At 44.0% G+C, this 12,584-nt stretch overlaps 1 protein-coding gene across 3 annotated transcripts in view; it reads right to left on the reverse strand.

Moving 5' to 3' along the window:
* LOC143280526 (transcription factor AP-2-epsilon-like) overlaps window positions 1-12,584 on the reverse strand; it is a 197,015-nt gene that overhangs the window by 17,894 nt on the left and 166,537 nt on the right. For all 3 annotated transcript variants that reach the window (XM_076585208.1, XM_076585207.1, XM_076585206.1), the window contains exons 3-4: window positions 10,335-10,395; window positions 497-695 (exon numbers count right to left, since the gene is read on the reverse strand). In XM_076585208.1, coding sequence (XP_076441323.1) covers window positions 497-695; window positions 10,335-10,395 — 260 coding nt within the window. The remainder of the gene's footprint in view (window positions 1-496; window positions 696-10,334; window positions 10,396-12,584) is intronic.

Consider the following 12,584-nt stretch of genomic DNA (forward strand, 5'->3'; position numbering starts at 1 on the left):
ATAGCTGCTCAGCCAGTGTCATGTGCGCTAATAGTTTTTCTTCACTCGGTACATGTATCAGTTCAAACGAGAGTATTCCAAGATAAAACCAAGCTAATTCTGTTTATATGACTTAGTTCTCAAACTTAAAAAAGAAAAAGCGGCTAACACAACACGTTACAAACGACAAAGAACTTGTTATCACAGAAACAGCGTGTTGTTAACACAGCAAAGGCCTTGTTATCAGCACAGAAAACTTTTTATCGACACAACGAACAACTGAACAGAACAAACTACAGAGGCGAAAAAAAACAAACCCACACACCTCTTTAAAAGTGAAATCTCGCAAATATAACATCTCTCAGCAGGCAGACACATACATGTAAACACACACACACACACAAAACAAAAACAAAACAAAACAACAAACACACACACACACAATCACACACACAATCTCACACACACACACCACAACACACACACACACAATCTCACACACATACACACTACTCACCGTCGGAGGACCCCGCCCAGTAACGAAGCATTGAGACATTCGGGGGCCGACAGGCGGCGCTGCACCTCGGCGACCGTGACCTTGTACTTCGAGGTGGAGCTGAGGAGGGAAAGCCGGCCGGGCACCGAGCAGAACACGTCGTTCGGAGAGGCTACTCCAGATATTATCAGGTCTTTGTTGTCGCCCTTGTTGCGCATTCCTGCTCACACACACACACAGCGAGAAATTGGGTCATTTTCAAAAAGAGTTCCAAGTTGTGTTTGACACACACACACACACACAGAGATGGAGAAAGAGCTTAGAACTCAAAAAGTTTTTTGTTCAAAGATCAAGATTAAAGACACAGCCGAGAGAGAGAGAGAGAGAGAGAGCGAGCGTCGACGAACATTGTTTGTGTACTGCATGTAAAATGTGAATAATAGTAATATACAACAGTTGAACAATTCCAAGTACAAGTGAATTCACATCAAAAAGGTGTTGTCACTCCTGTGCGTTTGTTCCTGGAGGTCTGTCTGTTTGTCTCTGTCTCTGTCTCTCTCTCACACACACAGAGTCATCCAGTGCAATCGTTTCCAACTTTCTGGTGACATGTCCCGCCCTCATGCTCAGACAACTCTCTCTACACCCTCACACCCCCTTCCCAACCCCCAAGTGACGTCAGCATGCACGTGCCCATGAGGACAGGACAGGACAGGACAGGGGGGCAGACAGCCGGGGCCGTGTCCCAGGGCCCGTGCACATGATGGGTCCACAACAAGAGGACGACCTGCACCTCCGGCAGACACCAGCTGAGAGGGATTAAAGTCTCAGACCCACAGACCTTCCATGCTGCCTCCACTCTCTCCCAGCGGCCTCTGCTCGTGGCGGGAGGGGGTGGGGGTGGGGGAAAGAAGTGGGGAGTGGGGGGCGGGGGGCACAAGGGGAGGAGGTGGGAAAGAGGGTGGTGGTGGTGGTGGCTGTATCGTCCAGACAAGAGATGGAAGGTCAAGTCCCTTGCAATGAGCGAGGGAGATTAAAGTCTAATGCACCGGATTCCGAGCAGGCGGCAACGGCGGCGGTAGCACCAGAATGCTTCCAGTTTTTTTTTTTTCCTGCTTCTGCTACTTCCTGAAGGAGGAGTGGGGGTGGGGGGTCACCCTGCGCTGTGAAGGACGATTGGGATTCCTTGTTCACACCCCTTCCCTCCCTCCCTCCATCTCCCCCCTCATCCCCTTGGTCTAATACTACAATCCCCCACCCTCTCTCTCTCTCTCTCTCTCCCTTCGAGTTCAATATTAAAGACAGAGTCACCGTTTGTGAGATGGTCCTTGTGCTACCAGAACCGAAAAAAGAAATTGCGCTGGGAGAAAAGGGGTAAGGGTAGGGTGCGGTGGGGGGGGAGGGGGAGGGGGAGGTTGGGTGTGTGGGTGGTGGAGGGGGGGGAGCATTGGTAAGCCCTGTCTTGATCATGCCGGGATGGGCTTTGCAGTGTGTGTGTGTGTGTGTGTGTGTGTGTGTTTTTAGTTTAACGTTCAATCACAAAAATGTGATTTTAAACGGTATATGTGGGCGTGTGTGTGTGTGGCGGGAGGTGAGGAGGGTGGTGCGTGTGCGCGTCCGTACGTACTATTTTTTTTTTTTTAAATGTTTGTGTCTGTTCGGACATACACCGACGAAAATCTCATCACGAGCTGCTGATGCGCGCGCTGCTGTTGGGTTTTATCCCCTGTGCGTGATAAAGCACGGGACAAGGTATTAAATCCTCAATATCTAAATGCTCCAAAATAAACAAATAAGCAAATAAACTTGAACATAACAAAAATTAATATAAATAGATAGATAAATAAACAATAACTAAACAAAGAAATAAACAATTATATAAATGATCGAATAAATAAATGAACAAATAAATTGAAAAAACAACAACTAATCTGATTTACACTGATAGTATAATGAAGACGCTTTCGGAATCTCTTGTTTGAAGGACTACAATAATCATTATTAAAAAGAAAAAACAAACAAACAAACAAACAAACAAACAAAAAAAGCAACACACACACACACACACACACAAAACCCACAAAAAAACAATCGAACTTTTTCAATAAATAAAGAACGAAAAAAGGTCAATTACAACAAATACAAACTAAAAAATAATAAAGAAACAAAGAAATGAGGAATTCACTAACGCAATTCTAAGATAATTCTATTTATGGGGAAAGTGTGCATATTTCAAGCCCGAGCGCAAAATAATGCATAAATAAAAAAGAAAATAAAGAAAAAAAAGAAGAAAAAGAGTTTATGGATTTTACAGTCAAATATAAATAAACAAAATAGTTTAATTTTGTAGCAATCAAAAACAAAATTATTGTAACTGAGAAAAGAAGAGAGGATTTAAACACTGTTTTGTCTGACTAATGGGGACATTACATAACTGCTCAAGTTTAAAACCTCAACACAAAATATACGAAAATTTATAATTTGAAAGCAGACCCAGCTCAAATTTTACAAACTAAAACCCTGTAGACACGAACAGAAATTCCAGAATGCACAAATGCCACTGCCTTTTATTTCATTTTATTTAATTTTTTTCGTATACTGATTTATTACTTCATTTTTAACCATGATATTTTGATGAAATACAAAGGCATTCGCTGATTATTTTGATAAAGATTTTTATGTACCATTTATTTGTTCATTTCGACACACGTCCAATTTGTGACGAAATAGGAGTATTGTGAAATAACCCTATTTATTATTATTTTTTTTTTTTTAAGTTACCATTTTCATAACTTATCATATATACTGTTTTCATTTTTTTTTTTTTTCTGCAAGTCCGAATATTTTTTTTCTTCAACCATTCAGTTTGAAAGCACAGTCATTTCAGTACTGGTTAGACAATAGAGGTGTTCTTTTTTTTTGTTTGTTTTGGAGTGTGGGGTTGGGGTTTGTTTTTTTTAGACGCAAAGCAAGAAAATTTTTTCTTCTTAAATAATAATGATGACGATGATAAGAAAAACCCTTCACCAGAAGGGAAATATGCAATAGTGAACCACTCGACGGGTCTCCTCTGTCACTACAACACACGGAGCGCCACAATCCAGTTAGCTTCCTTTTTTTAAATTTTTTTTTTAATCTCTCTCTTTCCATTACTAAACATCATTATCATATAACAAATACAATTTCAGTTCTTTGTTACCTTCTTCCAGACATTTTTTATTTTATTTTATTTTTTTTATAGGAAACTTAGTTCATGTCATTTATTTGATATCTATTTTAACACACCAAGTACCAAAAATACGGAAAACACACACACACACACAACTAAAAAGAAACAACCCCACATTGTAAACTATTGATTAAAAAGATAAAGAGGCGCAAGGATGAAGCCCCCCCCCCCCAACCTTCCCCTCCCCCCTTACATCCCCCCCCACCTCCCCACACACACTGTACATGAACAGTCCCACGCTCTCTCTAACACCCGTACTCCATCTTCGATCCGACCCCCTACCCCTACCCCTCTCACACACCCACACCGCACTTCCCGACCACCCCGTTTCTCCAACACCGCATCAGCACTATCAGCCAGCCAGCCAGCCACCCGGCCTTCCCTACCCGACAAAGCACCCAGCCAACAACGGGTGTGCCGCCACCCTGCTCCATCATTTGCTCTGCCACAGGATGGGGTGGGGTGGGAAAAACGAGGAGGAGGAGGAGGAGAGAGAGAGAAAGCCATCCCACCCACTCACCCACCACCATCCACACATGGCCTAATCGCTCAGCAACGCTTGTTCTGATTGGTCAGGACAGCGACGACTCGGATCGCTTTTTTTTTTTTTTTCCTTCTTGTTTTGCTTTGTTTTTTTGTTTCCGTTTGTTTCTCCTCCCCCACCCCCCACCCTCCCCACTCGCTGGGTACGACACTAGCGGCTGCTGTGCCTTGCCGTGCCGTGCTGTGCCGTGCCGTGCTGTGCTGTGCTGTGCAGTCTCTGTCTCTGTCCAATAGTGCACCCGGCTACCCAGGAGATGGCCGTCCCCTACGGTCGATGGCCAGCCAACAATACCCATCTCCCGGGACGTTTTTTTTGCGTCAGCCAATATGGCCGCCACCACCGCCACAGCTCGGCAAAGTGATTAAATTTGTAGAAACGAGGCTGCACCATTCCATCTCTCTTTAAAAATTAAAAGAAAAAAAAAAAATTAGAGGGTAGTGCCCACCCGCTGGCCTGAGGGTTTGCTTTGGCGGCTTATTTATTGATGACCAAACATACACGGAGGGGTTATTTTATTGATGGCGGGCTCCGAAATAGCTGTTAGTCTTTGCACTCAGAGACCCGGGACACTACACAACATTCTTGGGGCCCTGTGTCACTTGTTTCTCTTTTTAGAGGGGGTGGCGGGGGGGGGGGGGAATGCAGGACGTGTGTGGGAGGAGGTGATGGGAGAAAAGGGAAGGGGAGGAGGGAGGCGCTTAAAGCGCCAATCGATGACCTCATAATGGTATTGGTGATTCTCCCACCTGATCACAGCCTCTTGCGCCGTTACTTCCCCCGGCCCCCTCCTTCCCCACACACGTCTCAATTTTCTGTCTCTGAGTGTGTATGCCAGTGCACGAACTCACCAGTGTGTACAGTGTATTTAAACAGCCGTTTTTCTTTCTATTTCCCCCCGCTGGTTTTTTTTTTTCTTTTTCTCCCCATTCCGATGTTGATCATAATTGACGTGCCACAGATTCAAGAGGACACAAACATCGTTGACCCAATTTTTCATGGATTTTCACTCTTTGTTGAAGACCAGCCGGTCAAAAGAAAACCACCACCAACTTTACCTAGAAATACGGCCCAACCTATTCCATCAGAACCGCCAGACTGAATTTGGTTGACTGCCATGCAGACGTTACAAGGATTTTCACAGATCGTTTTCAACTCTCTCTGTGTGTGTGTGTGTGTGTGTGTGTGTGTGTGTGTGTGTGTGTGTGTGTGTGTGTGTGTGTGTGTGTGTTGTTTTTAAATTACCCTATCTGTACATTGTATCAAAAACCAAACGCTGTCAGACACGATAGTCTACTTTTGTTGTTGTTGTTTGTTAGTTTTGTGTGTTCGTTAACTATTAAGTGCTTCTAAACAGCAGGTGTAGCCTTCCATCGTGACTTTGAAAAAAAAATCTAATAAAAAAAAAAGTTAGCGTGTTCTAGATAATCATCTAACTTATGCCTTTTGTTTGAAATCCCAAAGCATACATGTATTTGAACTTGAGTGTGCGCTGAGGTTTCCCACGTCAGCCAAGGAGAGACTGATCAGAAACCCCCATTTCCTCCCCCCACCAGTGCTTTGCTATAGATTCGAACCGCTGATCTGTCAGAGTGGTGAGAGTGCGAGCAACGCTTTAAACCACCCCCGCCGTTCACGCCTGACAGCTTGGCACACAAAAAAAGAAAAAAAAAATCGTAGTGGTGGAAGTTGCACAGTGTATGATTTGCCAGTGCCTGTGGTGGAACTGGGCGGCCCACAAAGGGCGACAAGCCGACTGACAAATGGTGCAGGAAGGGGCCAACAGGGGGAGCTGTCACACCATTCACACCTCTGACAGGTCCAACGCTCCCCCTCTCTCTCTCTCCCTGCCGCGCCTTTCTCCACTCACACTCGGCGCTCTTTTCACCCCACCCCCCCTACTGCGATTCGTTACTACAATCCAATCTGAGTCAGCTTTTAAAACCGGTGATGATGATGGCTGGCTGGGAGGGGGAAGGGGTGGGGGGAGGGGGAGGGGGAGACAAGAGTAGTGTTCCTGTTTGTTGGAATAATCCTTTTCACACCAGAAATAAACACAGCAAATGCTTGTACAGCACGTGTGACTGATCATCACTGAAGAACTGGGAAGCCCAATGATTGTGTGCAGTATGCGCCACGACAGGTTTCTGTTTTATCAAAATAATCCTGAATTTCTTTTATAGTTCCGACATGTTCATTTCATTATGGAATCTTTGAAATGTTTTTTTACGAAAAGGGATCAGATAAACACAATTGACACCCCCCCCCCCCCCCCCCCCAAAAAAAAAAGCCAACAACAACAAACCAACCTTCCCATAATGTAACCAAACTTTTTGGTTTTTAAAGTGTGATTTTTTCCCCGTGACCTCCTTGGTTTTTACCAGGTCGGTTTAAGCATCTGTGTTGAACAACTATGAGCAGCAATAAAATTAGTGACAAAATGATCAGATATACATAGGTATTCTCACTTTAAAATGCAAGCTTTTGTTTTTCTTTTATCTTTTTTTAACACGTTCCTTAACTCATTCTACACCACTACTACATGCCTGCTACATCTCCACCAGACAGGCACTTCATGAGACCACTGCAAGAACAAGGCCTTCAAGACTCACTTGTGATACACTTATAAAAAAAAAATCCAAGCTTTTTATGTATCGAGTATAATTTCCAAAATGTAATGTTTAAGATGAGAAAGATCAGTTTAAAGCAAATTAAGTCCCCTAGCATTAATTACAGAGTAATTTCCCTTTTTTACTCTCTGCACCAAAACGTTTGCAAAATAAATAAAACTTCCATGCTTAGCAAAAGAAGTTCCTGTTTGAACAAAAAATGATAATAATGACTGCTCTTGTTGTTGGGTCAGAATATCAGATCAAAGTGCCAAGTTTAGAGAATACAAAAAATATAAATATAACAGTAAATGCAGTTTGTATATAATTAGGCTTCTTTTTTTTTGTTTTTTGGCCCATCCCAAAGGTGCAATATTGTTTTAAACAAGATGACTGGAAAGAACTGAATTTTTCCTATTTTTATGCCTAATTTGGTGTCAACTGACAAAGTATTTGCAGAGAAAATGTCAATGTTAAAGTTTACCACACACACACACACACACACACACACACACACAGACAACCGAACACCGGGTTAAAACGTAGACTCACTTTGTTTACACAAGTGAGTCAAAAATAGGGTGGTTCACAAAAACTGCGAAAATCGATGGAGAACTGTTGATTTAATTGGTTGAACAAAGCTTCGTTTTCATGCTTGCGGAATCTGTAAACGGTTCAGTTTAAAATGCCAACTGTACCAAACAAGAATGAACGAAATTTGAACAGCCTGTTGGTACAATAATACTCGTACCTGGTCTACAGGGGAAGTAACCATGGTACGAGGTAACTTGTACCTGGAGTAGAATGTGTTAAACTGTGGCGTTCCCTGTGAAAGGTTTCTATCAAGTGGAAAAAGAATTCTCTGTCATACTATAATTTTACTTTGTTTCTTCTTCTCAGCCAGCGGAAAATAGCGAAATCAGCCTTTAAAAAAAATCAAGGTAATTACCCAAAACATAAAATGTAAGATACTGAAAGCGTCAACAATTAAAACTGATATCATAAAGGCGCAAAGCGCGACCATGTACGTGTGTGTATGTCTGAGTGCGCGCGCGTTGGTGCATATTCCTTGTTGCAAGCATGCTACTAAAAAAAAAAAAAGAGAGAGAGAAAAGAGAGAGGAGCCAAACACCAAAGGACAATAAAACACCCAAAACTCTAACACAACATACTTTGTTCCTGTCTCTGATCTTTTCTCTCTTGATCCTGTCAATACATTGGCAAATGCTTCTCTTTCTTCTTCTTCTTCTCTTTCCCTGCTGTAACCCAAAGTTCTCTGTTCCACAAGCTCTATCACACTGAACATATCCGACAGGTCCCCCCACACCTGTGTTAAAAGCCGATCACTTTCCTCCCCATCCCTACCCTCCCTCCCCCCCCCGACCCCCCTCACACACACACCCTCCTCACCTGCTGTCTCCCCATCTCCCTGTCTTCTATACGGTTCACAAAAAAGTTAAGGACCACTGGAAACTTGCGTTTTTCTTCTTGGGGGTTATAGTATTTGTATTTCATTTTATAGCAACAGATTTCTCTATGTGAAATTCAGGCTGCTCTCCCCAGGGAGAGCGCGTCGCTACACTACAGCGCCACCCTTTTTTTTGTATTTTTTCCTGCGTGCGAAGTGGATTTTTCTACAGAATTTTTCCAGGAACAACCCTTTTGTTGCCGTGGGTTCTTTTACGTGCGCTAAGTGCATGCTAGCACACGGGACCTCGGTTTATCGTCTCATCCGAATGACTAGCGTCCAGACCACCACTCAAGGTCTAGTGGAGGGGGAGAAAATATCGGCGGCTGAGCCGTGATTCGAACCAGCGCGCTCAGATTCTCTCGCTTCCTAGGCGGACGCGTTACCTCTAGGCCATCATGATGATGCTCAATTTTCGGCCAACAACAGTATGGCAGCCAATGCAAACAGCAACACTCACATTCAGATGTGCTTTCTTTGCAAATGCACTTCAACTTTTTATAATAAAAAATTAACATCTATCATTTTATGAACCGTTGGATAACTGTCCATTCTTGGGCCGAAACTTCGATTTTTCAAAGGCAGTTATTTATTTAAAAAAAAAAAATTAAAATAAAATAAAATAAAAAAAAAATAAAATAAAAAAGTTCATCGTGCATGTGTGCCTGAAACAACCGTTATTATATTCAAACACAGACCAGCGATAGACCTTTTGGCACCCCACATGATGTATATCACCTGTCGGTTGACATTAAAGTCTCGTTACAGTTACTTAGAGATGTTTTCCGATACAGGTCCCAGGGGTTCCTCTTCATCGGCCTCTACGTTCAGGCTGCTCATATGCGCCACTGCCGGTTGTCAGTTCTTTTTTGCTCTGAAGTCTTCAAACATGATTTCTGGGTCTGACCAGAATTTGTCGAGCCTGTTCTTAAAAGTGTTTACAGTTTTTGCACAAACGACATGTGTCGGAAGGCTGTTCTAAATGTTGACAATTCTCAATGCCAGTGAGTTCTTCCCCAGGGATGTCTTTGCTTGCACCGGATCACTGAACACGGCCGCGGGACATGGGTGCTGAGACACGGCTACTGATGCTACCTTCCTCCGCTACCGTCTGCTGTAGTCGCCGCTGCTGATAGTGGACACCCTCCCCCCCCCCCCCCCCCACATCCCCCCATAACCTCACCCCACTTCGCCGTCTCTCTCTCTCTCTCCCCTTTTGTCCACAAAGAAATCGACTCCTTTTCGGGATACCTACCAACCTACCTGTCTACCTGCCTACCTACCTACCAACCAGCCAGCCTACCAAGGCCTCTCATGGCCTGACTAAGCGCGTTGGGTTACGCTGCTGGTCAGGCATCTGCTTGGCAGATGTGGTGTAGCGTATATGGATTTGTCCGAACGCAGTGACACCTCCTTGAGCTACTGAAACTGAAACTGTTGTTGCTGTTGTTTGTGGTAAAAAACATACTTGTTTTTATAAGGTGGTCCTTAACTGTTCATGAAGTCTATCACTCTCTGTGTATGTGCACGTGCATTTCACACGGCGTAACCTCAGTCATTGCCATCTCACTCCACTCTGACACCTTCCCTCACAGATAGCTGGTCTCCTGACAGCCAGGCGACAAAACACACGTGACAGGGCAGGGGGAGAGACAGCACGATCGGCACTGAGAGAGACAGAGACAGACAGAGAGACACAGGGAGAAGGAGAGACAGAGGGAGAGACAGACGGCGAGAACTCAAAAGAGAATGAGACAAGAGAGGTTATGACATGTAGAGACGCGAAAATGGACGGTCTGTTATGTGCGTGCGTGCTTGTGTGTGAGTGAGTGGGTGCGAAAATGCATGCGACACGTTTGTGTGTGAAAACATGCAGGTACAAGTTTGAGAGAAAAAAAAAAGCACACACACACACACGCGCGCGCGCGCAACAAAATACCAACAATAAACAAACAAACAAACAAACTATTAAAAAAAAACACAAAAAAAAACACCTGGTAGAATGGCTTTACCTTTACGGATGACTGAGCTCTGGTCAGCGTTGAGGTAGCTGGTGTCCTCACCCATTTGAGGCTGAAAACATAAAAATATCATCTGAATCATCTCTATCTGTCGGTATACATCTCTCTCTCTCTCTCTCTCTCTCTACACACACACACACACACAGAGACACGTGCACATACAACACACAAACACACACGTGCACATACAACACACACACAAACACACACGTGCACATACAACACACACACCATACAAAAACAAAACAAAAAAACGGACAAGGAACAACAAAATGAATACAAACACAAAAAGAGAAGAAAACAACAACAACAACAACAACAGACTTCCTCGCTTCTTTCTGTTTTTTTTTTTAGTTTTGATGCATTAAAGTGGTCTTTCCACTCTATGTGATATTAATGATTCACTAAAACTACTGTTGAAGTTGATCCGCTTTACATATTGACATGCTCTGGTTTATTTGTTCTTCTGTTTGTATTTACTTTAGATATATTCATACACGTGGAAACGGGGGGAAAAGATTTCAGAGAGAGAGAGGAGAAAGAATGGTTATGGAAGAGCATTTCCAAAGAAGTAGAGAAAGTGGAAAGGCCAGGAGAGATGGATGAAAGAACACAGTTGACGAGCACTACCCAACGTATGCGTGTGCGTGCACGTTTGTGTTGTGTATGTGTGTGTGTGTGTGTTTTCCCGTAAACCGTGCGAAGAAAATACATAATTATTATGTATGTGTATGCTTGTGTTTTGTCTCTAAAACAACAACAACAACAAAAAACAATATGCTAATTTCCAAGCCCACTGAGATATTGATAAAATAACTTTAAAATGCGATTTCACTGACACAAATATTTGACGCGAGAAAAACACCCCGTACAACAGCTCATCAATAGTCTGTATCTAAACATCACATACTTCGCTCAGAATCAATACCTGCCTTCCATCAACACTATTCTCCCCCTCCCTACCCCTCCCCTCCAAACACACACTGCCAGTTTACACACACACCCACACACACTGTCAATTTATTAGATTAATAAATCCTCGTTCGTAAAAAAAGAAAGAAAAAGAAAGCCATTGCCTGTGCAGTTTCTGTCTACAATCATGCACAACACATTTTCTTAAATTAACTGAATGATTATCACCAATCGTTTTTCTTTCAGTCAAACACACACACACACACACGCGCGCGGGGGTGGGGGTGGGGGTGGGTGGGTGGGGGGGAGTTCTTCAGTCTCAACGGCCGCGCAAGACACTGAGAAAAGTGTGGAGGGAGGAGAGTGGAGAAAGGCCGAGGAAGCAGAGGATGGGGGTAGTGGACAGAGCAGCAGGGAGACAGGAGGAGGAACATACATGGCATGCATTTAATAACCAGCCCTCACAAGGCGCCAAGAGGTTTCTCGTCCTCCTGAGCGCCCAAGCGTAAAACGATGTACCGTGAGGAGAGAGAGAGAGAGAGAGAGAGAGGGAGGGAGACAGACAGGGGCGCAACAACAAAACCAACCCTCTCTATTTCCCCTCTTTTTCCTTTCCTTGCTTTCTATTTTTCCCCTTTTCTTTTTCTCGCTCCCCTCCTCTCCCTCCCTCCCTCTCCATTTTTTCTCCATTTTTTCTCTGTTTCTTTCTGGCGGGAGCTAATATTGACACAGCCCACGTTGAACACAATTTGCTGTGACATGAAGTAGAGGAGAGCACAGTGACAAGCAGAGTGAATGAGAAAGTAGAGAGAGAGAGAGAGTGAGAGTGTGTATTGGGGGAGGGGGGCCAGGGGGAGAGAGAGGAGGAGACAGATAGAGACAAACAGCATACATATAGGAGAGAGAGAGTTAACGAAAGAAAAAGAGAGAGGTGGGGGTGGGGGGGTTGAGAGGTGGGTGGCTTACGGCTTTTACAACTAACCCGTCAATATCTACATATAAGTTTGTTTTTTAAAGGGAAAAAAAGAAAGAAGAAGAAGAACTCCGAACAGGGTTGAAAGGAAGGGCGTGGTGCGGGAAGAAATGGAAAGAGAGAGAGAGAGAGAGAGGGAGGAGGTTCCCACTGTCCACAAACTACCCATGTTAAGTCTGCCTCCCTACACACTCTCCACTGCCCCCCCCCCCCCCCCCCCTCCTCTACAACACCCCCTCCACCCCAACAACTTTGAACGGCTATTGATCTGTTGGCCTTGAAGAATCAGACACGCTCACAGTGGTAAGCGACCGTGGTAGTGACGTGTATTAAAACGCTCGTGGCAAAACTGTGTA

The sequence above is a fragment of the Babylonia areolata genome, chromosome 3 (assembly GCF_041734735.1).
Source record: "Babylonia areolata isolate BAREFJ2019XMU chromosome 3, ASM4173473v1, whole genome shotgun sequence".
Classification (NCBI taxonomy): domain Eukaryota; kingdom Metazoa; phylum Mollusca; class Gastropoda; order Neogastropoda; family Buccinidae; genus Babylonia; species Babylonia areolata.